Genomic DNA, 18,701 nt, shown 5'->3' with positions numbered 1-18,701 from the left:
TTTAACATCAGTCACAGCATTGACCAAAGTTCTTAAATGTTTTTTCACAGATTTTTCATAACACCATATAATAGTCATCATATAAATTGTTCTCCTGATTCTGCTCACTTTCTTCTGCATCCATTCATATAAGCTTTCCCAAATTTCTCTGAAACTCTTCCATCATCTTATGGTAAAAGAGTATTCCACTATAGTCATATTCTGGACTTTGCTGAGCTATCCCTCAGTTAATGAGTACCGATTTACTTCCATTTCTTTGCTATGACAAAAAGAGGTATTATAAATATTTTATGCATATTAGTGTTGCCCTCTTTCTTTAAGCATTAAAAAAAATTCCTTGTGTTGGTAAACGTTTAACAACCAGCTCTCCAAAAAACAAAACAACAATACAATTGATGAGTTTAATCAACATCATTAACATTTTCTTCAGCTTAAAGAAACGGCAAAATAACATTTCAAACCTTGATTTATAGCTTTTGTCAATTTTCAAGTTATTAATGCTCACAGTAAACATTTAACAAATAGCTCTTGGGAGCTATTTCAACGTGGCTCTGGCACACCTCTGTATATTAAAGCAGTATTGCATACCCTTTGCATGAGTTTCAAAATGCTTTCCAGAATGGCTGGATCCCTTCACCATTCCATCAACAGATATTAATATGGCTGTCTTCCCATAGTCTCTTTAACAATTGCCACTTTCCTCATCTGGTGCATGTGAGACAGTACCTCAGAGTTATTTTAATTTATGTTTTTCTTATTATTAGTGACAGGAACTTTTGTTTCCCAATTGACTGTTAAAAGTTTACATTTTTTCCACTGTGAACTGCTAGTTCATGTCCTTTGGCCATTTTTTCTATTATGGAATAGCTCTTATTCTTGTATATTTGTCATTAATTCACAATATATCTTGGATTTTAGACTTTAATCAGAGAAATTTGCCACAGAGATTTTCTGAGATTATTTTCCCTTTAATTCCCATTGCATTAAATGTCTTGGATAGAGAAAGCTCAACTTACTTGTTTCACATTCTGGAGCTCTTCAGTTAACTGTTTTCTTTGATTTTCTGATTCTAGCAGCTTATCCTATAATAAGAAAGCACAATTAATAGTTTTCAATGTAGTTTTTATATATGTTAAATCTAGTCTTCTCTTTCTAAACTTATTGTTTCTAAACCACCCAATGCTAAATTCTAAGATCTAATATCAAATGAGAATAGATACTCCCCGCCCCCCGGCCCCTTCCTATAACAAGTCTTATAACTACAATTAGTCAGCTTGAAAAAAAAAATCTCAAATTGCATTATTTCCAAGGTTACTAGAAGACTCAAAGGGAGGAGAGGGTACACTTAAATATTAGCTAAGACAAGAGATACAAAGTTTAAAAGCACTATTTTTGGAAACAAAGATTCAGGGATTTTAAATATTTGATGAAGGGAGTAGGTCATAGAGTAAGGCTGGCTATATTATATGTTTCTTAACATCATTTAAGTGTCTTCTTGGAAGAATAACCAAGAAGAGCAAGTCATCACTATTGTCATTGATGTTCAAGCAAATTACACATGCAAATGAATTATTATCGCAGAACTTATAATGAAGTCAAGTATTTGCTCCCAAAGTCCTGGAAGCATGGTTTTAAGAAAACCATTATCAATATGTCCCTTTTTATTTAGCAAATTAAATAGAATTACTACCAGTCACAGAAGACCAAATTCTACCAATAGCTTGGACAACAATGACTCAGAAATTAAACTGAATAGGAAAAAAATTTATATCAATACTGGAATGCCAAGAATAATTGATTTGATTTCAGATTTAAATTTTTCTCAGTTCAAAAGATAAAATAAAGGAGCATGAAATGACTGTCACAAAGCTGTTCAGAACAAAAGCCATGAATCTGGGCTCTGTTGCCATTTATTCTCAAGTAAGTCACTTTTATGTACTAGTTTTGGTACAAGAGAAATATGTCTATTTTCACTCACCTTTGCCAAACAGGTGTTAGGCTCAGCTGAGTCCTTTGAAAAAAAGATTTATGAGGCTATACCAGTGCTTTAAAAAAGAATCGTCCTCTGAATTAATAACTACTCAGTAGTGAAAGACTATTTAATATGTTCTTCTAAATCTCACTGACTTAATTTTCATCCCTATCATAAAGCAATGGAAGTTTCATGGATGAAGAACATGTCAGTAAGGAAGGGAAGAGAGTGGGAAAGGATTAAAGTCCGTCAATTGGCCTGTAGATGGAGATGTGCCATAGAACTCAATTAAGTGTAAGCCTTTATGTAAATTGCAAATTACTGGGAAAAATGAATAGAAAAAAGTTACAGTGCTTTGAGTACTGTAATAATATAAGATTCTTGTTGTTTTGATTGATATATATTTTTAGAGAGAGAGAGAGAGAAGATTAACTAGATATTAGAATGTGCCAGTTTTGATCACAAAACATGAAAGTTGTTTTTATAAGGTAGTGCAGTCCTTCAAAATTTACTTAATGGGTTCTTGGCTGGGCTATACTTTTATAAGTGTGTTACATGCTAGTTTTACATGGATGAAACATGAACAGCTTTTAAATTAGAAATTTAGGAGTACTGAGTCAAAAACCTCGACCAAATAACTGGATTAACACAGATGTACTATTCATGGAACAAATGAATGGGAGGGATTAGAGAGCTACCCCAGGATTCCTAGTAATCATACAAATTAAATTATTGATGGGGGAAAATACCATGGATAGTAATTTAGAAAAAAGAAATGCTATGCAACTAAGGAGACCAATTTTCCAACAAATTTTTAAAGGGGAATTAGAAACCTACCATCCATAATTTATTTCTAAAACCCTGTCAGACTTCTCCCCAGGGCTTTTAACTGTTATTCCAAAAGATATGGAAAATAAAGCCATTTCAAGGCTGAAAGACAGATCACTCCAAGACTTTCTTTGAGTAGGAAAGGAAAGAAATAATGGTCAGATTGACTTTTATTAAAATAGATTTACAACATACCATAATGGTGTTATATACAATTAAGGTGGGTTTTTATATGAAACTGGGTCTTGCTCCAAGTATAGTGGTGCAGAATGAAAATAAGAAAAGTATTATAAAATAGAACAGCACCTCTTCCAAGTTGATGGGGATTTTAAAAAATCAAATTACCTTAATTCCCGATGCTTCTCTAGAAAAGAATGATGGTCCTGCTTTAAGATACAGGTCCTTTTCCCAAGGATGCAGGATTCATCTGTGCAATAATAATAAATTTACTGTATATATAACATTGTATATTATATACAATGCAAAATATTGTATATAATATATAATAATATATATTATAAACCAGTTATATAAGATTTACAAATTGCTTTATATATGTTATCTCATTTGATCTTCACAATAAGGTAGTGAGGTAGTTAGGTAAACTAATTACCCCTATTTTACTGATAAGAAAAGTATGGTTGAGAGGTCAAAGGATTACAAGGTAATATAGCCAGTAAGTTTTTTGAGTAGAATTTGAACTTAGGTCTTCATGACTAAATCCAGCATGATATTTGGGAACAAGGAATGTTTTCTGTTTTGGCCTTTCTTTGTTTCCCCAGAACTTAACAAAGCTCCTGGTACACACTAAGTGTTTAATAAATGCTGGTTGACTGACTACTTTCCACTACACTGAAATGTCTTCACCCAAAGCAATAGAGAGGCAGCTAGGTGGTAGAGTGGGCAGAGTACTGCACTTGTACTTAGGCAAACCTGAGTTCAGAGACCATCTCAGATACTTACTTAGCTGTGTGACCCTAGGCAATTCACTTAACCACTCTCAATTGAGTTCCTCCATCTCTAAAATGGGGCTATGACAGCATCTACCTCATAGGGTTATTGTGAGAATTGACTGAGATAGCTGTATGTAAAGTGCTTTGCAAACTTTTAAGTGCTATATAAATGTTAGCTATCATTCTGTAAGCAGTAAAAAGGCTTATGTTGCCCACTCTTGATCACTTGGAGCCAGAAGGAAGAAATAAAATAAGTGAAAGGGAAATCAACATGGTAAGAGGGAGTAAATGCCTTGATTAAAATAATGGAAATATGGAATTGTGGATCTGGGATAGTTATTTGAGTCCAACTCTCTCATCTTATAGTTAAGAACCTGAAACCCAGAGAATCAAAATAACTTGCCAGTGATATCAAATTAAGCAAGCAAAAGGGAGAGCTGTGGTAAGAACTGAGACCCTCAGATTCTCCATATGACAATTCCTCTATTATGGTATTGCCACCTCTTCTCTTCCTAAGGCTGTTAGATGTTCTTCATCCACACAGAACTAAAGTAATACCCCCTTAACTTGCATTGGTATTATTTAGCTTAAATAATAGACAAAATAAAATATAGTCCCCTAAGATAAAGACTGTAAGCACTGGTTATATTTTAGTTAATTCATATTGTTTTAGTAAGGATAAAAGATATACTCTACCACTAGTGTCAAATTTGTCAGAAGAAAAGATTTTATTTGGCAAAAAAAAAAAAAAAAAAAAAAAAAAAAAAGATAAAGATTACCTTGAGTTTGCTGACTTCTCTTAAAGCATCATTTCTTTCATGTTTAAGCTTTTCTACTTCATCCATTTCTGAAGAATCATGGGGAAGAAGCTATTCACATTGATTTGGAAAAGGAAAATAACATGTTGAGTATTCATGATTACAGGTTAATATGAAACATTTGTCTACCTGTTGTCAAAGTGGTGCTTCTGCATACTAGTATTATGTTTTATTAAGAATTCCACAAGTTTATTTTTTTTAAAAATCACTTGGTTAATTAAAACAGGATACAAAAGTAATCTGGGGCAATATCATTAACTTAAATTTAATTTTAATTTTTTAGTGCTTCCAACTGCTTTTATTTCACTATAAAACATCCATATTACTCTGCATTAAGCTAATGCTAACATTTTAATTTGGCAAGAAGCAACACAATTTCCCTGAAAGGTTCAACTACAAACCAAGACAGCTTATAACCCAGAAATGGCATGAAAAAATCTATAGCTTGCTATCCAAACCATTCTCTGAAGACCTTAGCATAAGGTACCACTGCTCTCAAGATTGATAAAATGTTGGTCATCATAAAGAAAAACAGAGAGAACAAAACCCATAACACAATCTGATCACAGCACAACTTGGAATGTTCTGTGCAGTTTAGCCTTTAATGGAAACATAATGGAGTTGGGGGAGGACTTGGGGTGCTCTGATAACCTCTCAATGAGCTGGGCAAATTGCTAAGACAATAAATTAAAGGATAGTAGCTAATCTTTATGAGCGAAAGGTGTTTCAACATTGGGGGTTCCCTGTACTAAGTGAAATCAGGTCTGGATACCTCAATCTCTTAAAAAAGAGCAAACATGGACTTAAAAAAAAAAAAACTAATTCCTTGATCTGTTAATGACAAGCAAAAAAAGAAAAAAGGAAGCCACTTGAACATAAAAAAGGTAGCTTTGTGATATGGATGATAGAAATCCCCAAATGTAGTAAATCAAAAGAATATATTGTGATAAGAAGGAAGGTATCTTTATCTATAAATCAAATTATAGCATCATGGAACTTCAAAGCTGGGTCAATCAATAATACTTATATGTCTATTATTAAATAACATATATCTATAAATAAAATAAAATAATAAATTATTAAATTATAAATATTACTATAAATCTAATTTAAATCTCATAAACTAGTTAAGGAAACTCGGACCCAGAAATATTAAGTGTGTAATAAATCCTTTATGACTTGACTTTAGTGATTGCCAAATCATAACTATCAATTCGTGTTGAGCTGGAATCCTTTAAAATTTCAGGGTATTTTTTCAGAAAACTAACTTTGTCTTCCCCATCTCATATGTGAAAAAAATTTTTTTTTCCCAAACCAGAGTATAAGACTTTTTTTTATTTAATCCCTATTACATTTCATTTTATGAGACTAATCCCCATATTTAGCTTGTTGAGATCTTTCTGGATCATGATTCTGCCATTCAATAGCTTAGCTATGCAAATAGTGTGTATCAATTACTATGGGTTTCAATTTCCTCATCTCTAAAATGAGTATAATATTTGCACTACTTATAAACAGTGCTGTGGTGAAGAAATCACTCTGTAAACCTTAAAGTACTATATGAATATTAATTACTATTATTTACAACTTCCATTCTGTTTTTCCTCTGGACTATGAATTCCTCTTAATGGTATTAGCACTTTTCTTAGTCAATCAGAGACTCAGGCAACATCCCTGACTATTTCCTGCTCTCTATATCCAATCTTTTGTTAAGTCATCTTTTCAGTAAATTTTTGTTCTTGTTTCCATTTGGCCTAATTAGGTTTTTAAAGAGTTCTTTCTTCAGTGATTTTTTTTTCCTTCTTTCACCAATTTTGTTTTTTAGAGTTTTCGTCATTTTCTTTTCTTTTTTTTTTTCCAAAACTTAATTCTCTTTTCATAATTTTCTTCCATCACTTTCATTTCTTCTCCCAATTTTTCCTCTACCACTCTTATCTTTTTTTAGTTCTTCTAGAATTCTTGTTGGGCTTTATCCAATTTGCATTTTTGAGGTTTTGCTAATACCTCTTTTCGCATTGTCTTTTGAATCTGTGTCTTCATCTTCCCTGCTACTATAGTAGCTCCTTAAGTTCGGTTTCTTTTCTGATTGTTCACTTTTCTAGCCTATTTCTCTGAACTTCATGTCAAGGTCGGGTTCTGCTTCCTAGGGGATGGGGAGGCATTGCTCCAATTTTGTTTTCATGTAACTGTTTTAAGAGTTAGATCTGGGTTTCTGTAAATTTTCAGTGCTTTGAAGGTAGTAGTAAATTGGAAGAGGAGGGGTCACCTGTCTATGCTCTGGTCCTTAGCCAGGAAGGACGCTGGGAATAAGCATTAATCTGTTTTAGAACTGTGATCAGGGCCCTTGCTTCTTGAGATTGACCAAAAGTGCTCTTCTCTGCCCTAAAATTGTAACCCAAAACTGTATATAGGCAATGAAGTTGCTGAACTGTACCAGGTCCTGAAGCCAGTGCCAGCAAAAGGTCCCCTGTGGTCCCTTTCTGAAAAGTTTTCTGACCTTTTTACCAACTCTGGGGTAAGAGCTCCCAAAGTTTCTGTTAAAACTGCTGCTGCCTACAAGGGTGCTGCCATTGTGTGCACTCCAAGTTAGCCTCCATTCCAATGCCACAGACCTTTCCTGCTGACTTTCTAAGTTGTCTTGAATTAGGAAAATGCCGTACTTTGACCTCTGGCTGTCTATGCCACTCTAGAATTTGATTTGACATGTTATTTGAAAGTTGTTTGGAGGAGGATGTTGGGGGAGTTCAGCTGGTTTGCTACATCTACCATCTTGGCTCTGCTCCAAGAAATTTCAATTCCTTGTTGGCAATATGTCTCAGATCTATTCATCTCTTCCACTTTTCAGTGCAAGCACTCTAATTCAGGCTCTTGTTAACTCTAATTTGGACCCCTGAAATTGCTTGCTAATTTGGCTTTCTTCCTCCAAATTTTCCCCTCTGAAGTCTAGGACATCACATTGACAACCAAACAAATCTCCTACAGCAATGCTCTCTTATATTCTCATGCTTAAAATTCCATGCCTGCTGGATAAAATCATAAACCATGGGAAATGGGTAAGAGGAAGCAGGATCAAAAATTTAGCATTTTACAATTGGAAGGAGACATAAATCATGGCCTAATCTCTAAATTTTTCAGAAAAAATAAGGCACATAATAAATTAAGTGATTTGGACAACATACCTTTTTGTGGGAGCTATAATGAAAGTACATTGACCCTTTACCCCAACATTCCCCAAACCATTTGAATAGACTTATCTACTGCCTACACAATCTACCCTATCCTCCCAACTAACACCATCTCTTGTATAACTTTCTACTTGTAAATTTTTGCTAATTCTTCTCTACCACATTTCCTTCCTAAGTCTTTCTAGTGAAATCCAACAGACCTATCTTAAATCCTTTATCTCAGATGTCAGCTATGTGAGAGCAGGACCAGAGCTTATTCATCTTTATACATCTTGGCACCCAGCACAGTGCCTGACATGCTATATATTTAGTCAATATTTGCTTAATGAATAAATAAGCTTTTGGATTATCTTTCCTTTTTTGCTTATTAAACTACAGCAAGTAGTGATATAGTTCTTTTCCAATGCTCTTTTCAAAATACTGTCAACCTCCCTGGATTGCTAGTGTACAGGTAAGAAACAGAGCAGCACCTCAGAACAAAAAGGCTAGGGTAGGATATTTGCCATTTTTGTGAGGTGATTCATTAACAGGAAGAGGTGCTATGAATAATTATTCTGGAAGAACAATTGGAGAGCATCCTCCGGTTGTCAGGCTAAGATGAAGCAAGATCTTGATTAAAACAATCTAACAACTCTTGTGCATCATTTTTATCAGAAGCAGGAAATCACTTGCATATAAAAATTTTTTGAATAATTATCATTAGCACTTCATTTTTGCTATCAAAGTACGGGAAACTGAACATATCTTTGTCTGACCTAAAACCATAAGGATAAGATGTGAGTCCTATGCTCTTTCTTTGCAATATCATTGGTGCTGTGAAATCACAAAGAAAACGCTATATTTACAGACCAAACTCCAGTGAGTGTCCCATTCATCTGGCATTTGGCCAGTACCTCAAGTACCTTTGCCTATCCTCACAAAAAACTGGGTACCATGGTAGCTACATGTATTAGTCAGTGGTGAAAAAGGCTTTTGGATACTTAGAATTTGTTGTTTAATATCTGAATTTGAAGGCATGAAAAAAGTCTAAGAGGAGAAAAACTAGGTTCCTGAAGCTTGACTCCTGTCAACTTAATGACAGGAAAATTTGAGTGGTGATGGGGTATCCTGATATGGGAAGGACTTGATGCCCTCCCCCTCCCCTTTTTTTTTCTGAAGCAATTGGGATTAAGTGACTTATCCAGGATCATACAATTAGGATGTGTTAAATGTCTGAGACCAGATTTGAACTCAGGTCCTTCTGATTTCAGGGCTGGTGCTCTATCCACTGTGCCATCTAGCTGCCCCTTGATGTCCTTTTAAGAGCCAGCTACTATATGCACTGAAGCAATTCTCTAGTCATAGCTGCAATCCATGTAATTCACTGTGTTAAAATAAACCATTTGTTAAGGATTACAATCCGATTTCAAAGAATTAGTGCATTTTGAAAACTAGATCATTGATGCTATTATTATCATAGGTCAAAACCCATTTTATTTCATGGTGGCTGATTATCAATTCACCAAGGATTTTCCATTTCAAATTAGCACCTCCTAACCCCTTTCCTTTTACACAGGAGTTAGATATAAAGGAGGCAAAAGAGAGGGAAAAGAGAGCAGGACCTTGAAGTTAGAGAGACTTGAATTTAAATATGGCCTAAGATTACTGATCCTGAATAGTCGACTTAACCTCTACTTGCCTCAGTTTCCTCATCTGCAAAATAATGATGATGATAATAATTCCTATTACTCAGCCTGAAGATCAAATGAAATAATATTTATAATGTATATGCTAACTTTAAGCTTTATATAACTATTAGCTATGATGGTGATGATCAATATTAAGACTATAGTTTCAATAGTATAATGGCAATGTTCTCAACGAAGTTATGATTATAATTATTAAGATCTATAGTTTCAATAGCATATCAATGTTCTCAAATTCTCCTACTTCTGATACCCTCCCTGAAACAGCTTTCACTACAACCATGAAATAAATTTTATTTAAAATGTATAAACTTAAAGAACCATAAAGAAATCAGATACTGAATAATTTTGCATTGTTTTAATTGCATTAAAATTTTTAATGTAATTACAACACTCATAATGATAATGATTTACTTAATTAATTAGCCACAGATGAGAAAGTTATATAGAATATATACTCTACCTGTGATTCTAATAAATGGGAAATCTCACGGGCACTAAGCATTGTGGATTTTTGCCCGATGGTTACTTCATTCAGCTGTAAACGGAATAGTTCTCTGGAAACCTGGACAAAATCTAAAATGGTACAGACCTACTGTTAACAAAGCTGAATTTAATATACTTCTCCCTAATATTAACATTAATATTAAATGGTATTCTATTTTAATTAGGTCTTTTAATATTAGAACTTGAGAAAGGCACTGAAAAGACAAACTAAACATAATCTTCATTCAAAAATTAGCAAAACAAATAATAACTTAAAACATGGATTTAGCTTCTAGACTCAATTTAATTTTGATCAAAGTCAAAAGTTATTTAACATGAATATTTTCAAATTCTATTACTTCTTTGGCACACAATCTACAAACAAGTGAACTCTCAACACATGGATGAAATATAATTATTTTAAATGTGTAAAAAAATTACAAAGAAATCAGAAACATTGAATAATGTGATATGTAATGTTGCTTTCATATGAATTCACACATAGAAACAAAACCCAAATTGATATATTTAAATCTGTAAACTCTATTATAAAGGAGCTCTTTCTGAAATCAAGTAGAGTGATATGATTTATGAGGCTTCTGGTTGGAACACTGGGCTACCAGTAGCTGAGATAACTAAAAATAGGGACTATGTCTTTATAGCCTTTTCATGACTTAGTATTGTGTCTTATACATTGTAGATGATTAATAACATATTTGTTAATGAATTAATAAGTATTAGATCTCTGTGCAAAAATGAAGAAAAGGTCTCTTGGGAACTTTTTCCACTTACAAATATGTGTGTGTATATATATATATATATACATATATATCTTTATACACATGTACATGTAAATCTATATAAAACTTCAAATACATGTGTATATGTCTATTTACCCAAACACTATATATTTAATACATATATATGTATATACACAAGAGATAGGTAGAACATACATAATATGCATGTGTAATATGCACATACATATATACACACAATATATTATATAATGTATATAACATATACACGTATATATATAATATGTATATATACATATTATACAGATGCAAGTATATATTTATATTCTTTTCATCTCCTTGTAAGTATCAAAAGATATAGATGTGTGTGTATCAAAATCCATGATTTCATCACCAAAGGAGGGAGAAAGATAACTAGCTTCTAATGTGCCAACTTCCATAGATTATAACCCATCTGTTTTTTAATTGGCAAGATTTAGGATGCATGAAACACATAAAGGTTAAGTGACTTTCACTGAAATTCACAGCAAGTGCTAGAAGTGACATTTGAACCCAGATCTTTTAAGTCCCAAATTCTACACTCTAACTAACATGTCATGGTGCTTCTAGCAAAATATAAAAAATATTTGATATATATTTTTCACTTTTTGGGCTGAATGAGAAAAATAAGACATGGTATACTTTATGGCCAATTATATCAGCTTCTTGGTCCTAAAATGATACCTGCCTTACAATTAAGCTAAAGTTGTATTATTATATTATTGATTGAGGAGACAGAGATAACTGTTTGTAACTCTAAATGGAGGAAGGGCAAAATATTTCAATGAAAATGCTCCTAGACTAGTTTCTATATTGTGATTAAGAGCTATAAACCAGAGATTACCTCCAAAAGACACAGTTCCCTTGGAGTCTATTTGCACTTGTTGCCTCAGGGCCTTGTGCTCCTCCTCAGTGGGCTGAATACCAAGATAATTTAGGGCCTGGGGGAGGGGGGAAAAAAAGAGGAAAATTTTCACATCTTGACCACCAAGAAATGAACCCCTATCCATTACAGCTTTGTTTTATTAGCCAATACAGAAATCAATAGGAAGTGCCATGACCAGAGTGATGAATAAGGCAGATGGATGAATCAACTTGACTTGCCCCTTGTGGATTAATGGTCCATCAAATATTTACTTTCCAAGTTTCCAAACAATTTTCTTTTTATTAAACCGGCACTTTCTGGCCAAAGCAAAATTTATAGGCACAACATCTGCCCCAAGGAAAAATGACTCCTTCATTTTTTATGCAGATAGATGAAGGGCAGCAAGAAAAGGTTCCCAAAACAAGTTAAGAAAACAGAAACACCAGTTTCTACAAGACTATCCCAGAATGTTGATTAAATTACTCTGCATGACTCAATACAAGATACACCGTATTGTACAAAATACAAGATTATTATTGTTGTTCAGCTGTATTGTTATCTCTGACTTTTCATGACACATATCAGGCCTTTCTTTTCTCCTACCTCTCTATATCTGTTCAAGCTCAAGTTTGATGTTTCCATGGCACTATCCATCTCATCTTGTCATTCTCTTTTCCTTCTGTGTTTAATCTTTTCCAATATCAGAGAATTTTCCAATAGGTCCCATCTTCTCATCATGCAGCCAAAGTGTAAAAGCTTCAGCTTCAGTATTTCACCTTTCAGTGAATAATCTGAATTACTTTTTTTTAAGGATGGTATAATATGATCTTGTTATCCAAGGGACTCTCAAAAGCCATGTCCAGCACCACAATTCAAAAGGGTAGATTGTGTGGCACTCAGAATTGCTTACAGTCTTAACTTTTGTAGCCATACATTGCTAGTGGGAAAACTATACCTTTGGCTATATAGACCTTCATTGGCATGGTTATGTCTCTGCTTTTTAGTATGTTGTCCAGATTTGCCATTGTATTCCTTCCCAAGGAGCAAATATCTTAATTTTATGGTTGCATTTGCCATCTGCAGTGATCTTTGAGCCCAAGAATAAAAAAATCTGACATTGCTTTCATCTCCCTTTACACGCCCAGAAGTGATAGGAACATTTGCAATGATCTTAGTTTTTTTGACATTAAGCTTCATGTCACTTTGGACATTGTCTTTTTCTACTCTTCATTAAGAGGTATTTTTGTTCCTCTTTACTTTCTGCCATCAGAATGGTATCATCTGTATATCTGAAATTGTTGATGCCTTTTATCACTTTTTCATGATGTACTTACTCTGAATAGGTTAAATAAGGTGACAATATACAGCCTGGTTGTACTCCATAATATCATATTCATCTCTAAAGAACATTAATCCCATTTCACTAATTTTCCAATGGACCTCTCTGTTTGGATGGTATATCAGCTTATACTGAATGTGTTCAAAACAGAGTTCATAATTTCCCCCCCCTAAATCTGCCCTTCCTCCAAACTTTCCTATTATTATTGTTATCAGATTGAAAGTAGGAATACCAATAAAGAAGCTATTACATTCATACAGATGAAGGAGAAAGGTCAATGGCAATTCCAAGGATAATGCAAGTATTAAGTATCAGAGGCCATATTTGAACTCGGATCCTTCTAACTTCGAGGCCAGATGTCTGTTCACTGCACCATCTAGCTGCCCCTGTAAGCTTTCTTTTACATCCATACACATATATCCATATGTATCATATCCATATCCATACATATCCATAGACAATAAAAAATGTCTACTGGCACTGAACTTGGCTCTAATTTACCCTTCTATTTAAGTATCTCATAATTCTTTCATTTACATTTTATGTTCTAGACTAATTGGATCTGTAGTTATCTCTTTTTTTTTAAAAAATTATTATTATAGTAACTTTTTATTGACAGAATCCATGCCAGGGTAATTTTTTTTACAACATTATCCCTTGCACTCACTTCTGTTCCGATTTTTCCCTCCCACCTTCCACCCCCTCCCCTAGATAGCAAGCAGTCCTATACATGTTAAATAAATTACAGTATATCCTAGATACAATATATGTGTGCAGATCCAAACAGTTTTCTTGTTGCACAGGGAGAATTGGATTCAGAAGTTAAAAATAACCTGGGAAGAAAAACAAAAATGCAAACAGTTTACATTCATTTCCCAGTGTTTTTTCTTTGGGTGTAGCTGCTTCTGTCCATCATTGATCAATTGAAACTGAATTAGGTCTCTTTTTCAAAGAAATCCACTTCCATAAGATTACATCTTCATATAGTATCGTTGTTGAAGTGTATAATGATCTCTTGGTTCTGCTCATTTCACTTAGCATCAGTTCATGTAATTCTCTCCAAGCCTCTCTGTATTCATCCTGCTGGTCATTTTTTACAGAACAATAATATTCCATAATATTCATATACCACAATTTATTCAGCCATTCTCCAATTGATGGGCATCCACTCTGTTTCCAGCTTCTAGCCACTACAAACAGGGCTGCCATAAACATTTTGGCACATACTGGTCCCTTTCCCTTCTTTAGTATCTCCTTGGGGTATAAGCCCAGTAGAAACACTGCTGGATCAAAGGGTATGCACAGTTTGATAACTTTTTGGGCATAACTCCAGATTGCTCTCCAGAATGGTTGGATTCGTTCACAGCTCCACTAACAATGTATCAGAGTCCCAGTTTTCCCGCATCCCCTCCAACTATCATCATTATTTTTTCCTGTCATCTTAGCCAATCTGACAGGTGTGTAGTGGTATCTCAGAGTTGTCTTAATTTGCATTTCTCTGATTAATAATGATTTGGAACACTCTTTCATATGAGTGGTAATAATTTCAATTTCATCGTCTGAAAATTGTCTGTTCATATCCTTTGACCATTTATCAATTGGAGAATGGCTTGGTTTCTTATAAATTAGAGTCAATTCTCTATATATTTTGGAAATGAGGCCTTTATCAGAACCTTTAACTGTGAAGATGTTTTCCCAGTTTGTTGCTTCCCTTCTAATCTTGTTTACATTAGTTTTGTTTGTACAGAAGCTTTTTAATTTGATGTAATCAAAATTTTCTATTTTGTGATCAATAATGGTCTCTAGTTCGTTTTAGTCACAAATTTCTTCCTCCTCCACAAGTCTGAGAGATAAACTATCCTATGTTCCTCCAATTTGTTTATAATCTTGCTCTTTATGTCTAAATCATGGACCCATTTTGATCTTATCTTGGTATATGGTGTTAAGTGTGGGTCCATGCCTAATTTCTGCCATACTAATTTCCAGTTATCCAGCAGTTTTTGTCAAATAATGAATTCTTATCCCAAAAGTTAGGATCTTTGGGTTTGTCAAACACTAAATTGCTATAGTTGACTATTCTGTCTTGTAAACCTAACCTGTTCCACTGATCAACTAATCTATTTCTTAGCCAATACCAAATGGTTTTGGTGACTGCTGCTTTATAATATAGTTTTAGATCAGGTACAGCTAGGCCACCTTCATTTGATTTTTTTTCATTAATTCTTTTGAGATTCTTGATCTTTTATTATTCCATATGAATTTTGTTGTTATTTTTTCTAGATCATTAAAATATTTTCTTGGAAGTCTGATTGGTATAGCACTAAATAAATAGATTAATTTAGGGAGTATTGTCATCTTTATTATATTCGCTCGACCTATCCAGGAACACTTAATATTTTTCCAATTGTTTAAGTCTGACTTTATTTGTGTGAAAAGTTTTTTGAAATTTTGCTCATATAATTCCCGACCTTCCTTTGGTAGATAGATTCCCAAATATTTTATGCTGTCGACAGTTATTCTGAATGGAATTTCTCTTTGTATCGCTTGCTGTTGGATTTTGTTGGTGATGTATAAAAATGCTGAGGATTTATGGGGATTTATTTTATAACCTGCAACTTTGTTAAAGTTATGGATTATTTCTAATAGCTTTTTCGTAGAATCTCTAGGGTTCTCCAAGTATACCATCATATCATCTGCAAAGAGTGATAGTTTGGTTTCCTCACTGCCTATTCTGATTACTTTAATCTCTTTCTCGACTCTTATTGCCGAGGCTAGTGTTTCTAATACAATATTGAATAATAATGGTGTCAGTGGGCAACCTTGCTTCACTCCAGATCTTACCGGGAAAGATTCCAGTTTTTCCCCATTGCATATGATGCTTACTGATGGTTTTAAATATATGCTCCTGACTATTTTAAGAAAAAGTCCATTTATTCCTATACTCTCAAGTGTTTTTATTAGGAATGGATGTTGGATTTTATCAAATGCTTTTTCTGCATTTATTGAGATGATCATATGGTTTTTGTTAGTTTGCTTATTGATATAGTCAATTATGCTAATAGTTTTCCTAATATTGAACCAGCCCTGCATTCCTGGTATAAATCCTACTTGGTCATAGTGTATTATCCTAGGAATGATTTTCTGTAATCTTTTTGCTAATATTTTATTTAAGATTTTAGCATCGTAGGGAGATTGGTCTATAATTTTCTTTCTGTTTTCAGCCTACCTGGTTTAGGTATCAGTACCATGTCTGTGTCGTAAAAGGAGTTTGGTAGGACTCCTTCAATCCCTATTTTTTCAAATAGTTTATATAGCATTGGGGTTAATTGTTCTTTAAATGTTTGATAGAATTCACATGTAAATCCATCTGGTCCTGGGGATTTTTTCTTAGGGAGTTGGTTAATAGCTTGTTGTAGTTATCTCTAAATTAGACATTCCATTTGCTACCTCTGTGTATCTGTAAAAGACATTCAAAGTATATTTGTAAAAGAACGTATCCCTCTCTCCAATCAATTCCTCTTAGAAACTTAGTCCAAAGTCAAGCTCAACTCAGTGAGAGAAAACTCTGGAGAACCAGAATCTTTGGAATCCATGTTTAATTCTTTAATGTGAGGCCACTTCATTTAACATATAAGTAACACCATTAGCAACTAGAATATGGGTTCCCACAAATGTTTCTCATATTGTTCATCATATTAAATCACATTTTGACCACATTTTTAGTGTTTGTACAGTATTTCATGACAAACTTATTTTTTTGTAATTGTCTAATAGACCTTTTTCTTTCTTTTTTTTTCTTTTTTTTTTTTTTTGCTGAGGCAATTAGGGCTAAATGACTTGCCCAGGGTCACACAGTTAGCAAGTATTAAGTGGCCAGATCTGAATTCAGGTCTTTCTATACCTCCTATAAAGCCTTCCCTGATCTTTCCTTCTAGTCCCTTCCCCTTCCTTTAACTTAACTTACATTTACTTATCTTTATATATTTTGTATTCTCCCTCCAGCCCCCTGTAGAATGCTAGATTTATTTATTTTTTGGTCTTTTTATACTCAGTAGACTTTGTGCTTGTACACAAAGCTCTTAATAAATATTTGCAGAATTACTGCAGAATTATTATCATTAACAGGACTAAACAGCTAGCTAATCAGATAAAGTAATTTATGTAGCAATGTAAATGAGCTATATCCTAAGGAAAAAGGCTACTTTCTCTAAACAGGTCTTTAATATCAATTAAAAAGAATAAACATTAGAATTACTAAAAAGAAGCAGTTAATTAAATTTTTATTATTTTATTTTTAATCTATGGGAAAAAACAAGCATTTCCACAATATAGTATAATAAAAATGATTACACATGAAGTTGCAATTCTATTATGTGCAACTTGCTATTACATTTAAACATATAATAATCATATAAATTTCTTTTTTAAAAAATAAGAACAATACGGTCCTGTAGCTTATCACCCCTGCACTATAATGTAACATCCTTCTAGGCAGGGGCTTTTGTTTTTGTCTTTGCCTATCAAGCAATGAACACGATGCTTGGCACATAGTGGGTGTTTGATAAACATATTTATACCTTATGTATAAGTTATTTAACATTCCAGTGTATTTAGTGTGATGAATGTCAATATGATAAAGTGCAAAGATTGATCCTAACAATCATGAGAGTCCTGGATTCAAAAGCATCTTGTTAATAACTAGCTATATAACCTAGGAACTACTGGCAAGATTCTTAAAACTTTCTAAGCCTATATGGCTTGTTCTATACATTTACATCATTCAAGTTCTTGTATTGACTAGCCAAATTACTTAGCAGCCACATAGCTAGCCAACAACTTTTTTCCTTGTAAGAATTTATTACCATTTTGGCTTATTTAGATTAAAATTTATTTACCTAAAAAAAATTTTTTTTAATCATGAATTGTTTGTCTGACAGACAATCCCATAGGACATATATTTTTACCGGTTACATATCTTGGAAATTCAGAGATTTTTATGTTGCCTCTACAACAAAATGAAGAGCAGATAATTTATGAGGCTTATCTTAGGGGCAAAGTATTTGCAGAGTGGGTAATAAAATCTGATTTATATACCAGGTAACAAATGAAGTAAAAAAGCCCTCATTAAAAGTCAAAAGATGTTGATACCAGTGCTTATCACAGTAGCTAGCATGTACTAAGTGCTTTAAAAATACTTATTGACTGACATCATTACATTGTCTGATCTAGGAATTTCCACAGAGAAGAAAAATTAAATTTTAGGGAAGCATTTTGCTAGGTGACATACTCTTTTAGCATTCACAAAGTAAAAAAAAACCTAGTAGGGAGAAATGCATGGTACAGAAAAACAACCATCTAACACTGTCAGATTCCTTTCTATTTTAGCAGAAATTCTACTTCATCTTTTCACTAAAACAATTAAAAAAAAAAAAAGGAATATACTCCACTTCATCTTCTCACCAAAAATTTTTTTTATAAAGAAGGAATATGTTTAAAAGAAATGGTGGAACATTGAATTCATATTCTGTAATTATAGATAAAATATATGTTTGTATGCATGCCTACATATGTATATATGTGTATATATATATAGTTTTACTTAAGTTTAATCTAATTTAGATATAAAATAATATTTTTATGAAAATCAATCATATAGAAGTGACCCCGGGGCAAGAGCCTTCATTTTAAAATTGAGTCACACACTCAGAAATTTCCAAATGAGACAAATGTTAAGAGTTGATATATGACAACATTAGCTGGACCCATGTTACCA

At 33.3% G+C, this 18,701-nt stretch overlaps 1 protein-coding gene across 3 annotated transcripts in view; it reads right to left on the bottom strand.

Annotated features, from left to right (window-relative positions):
- Positions 1-18,701, bottom strand: part of STXBP4 (syntaxin binding protein 4) — a 217,665-nt gene that overhangs the window by 129,816 nt on the left and 69,148 nt on the right. For all 3 annotated transcript variants that reach the window (XM_031966434.1, XM_031966436.1, XM_031966435.1), the window contains exons 8-11: positions 11,569-11,665; positions 9,905-10,017; positions 4,533-4,622; positions 1,017-1,082 (exon numbers count right to left, since the gene is read on the bottom strand). In XM_031966434.1, coding sequence (XP_031822294.1) covers positions 1,017-1,082; positions 4,533-4,622; positions 9,905-10,017; positions 11,569-11,665 — 366 coding nt within the window. The remainder of the gene's footprint in view (positions 1-1,016; positions 1,083-4,532; positions 4,623-9,904; positions 10,018-11,568; positions 11,666-18,701) is intronic.

The sequence above is a fragment of the Sarcophilus harrisii genome, chromosome 4 (assembly GCF_902635505.1).
Source record: "Sarcophilus harrisii chromosome 4, mSarHar1.11, whole genome shotgun sequence".
NCBI classification, from domain to species: domain Eukaryota; kingdom Metazoa; phylum Chordata; class Mammalia; order Dasyuromorphia; family Dasyuridae; genus Sarcophilus; species Sarcophilus harrisii.
Note: the sequence above shows the minus strand (reverse complement) of the source record. Positions and strands in the feature narration are given on the sequence as shown.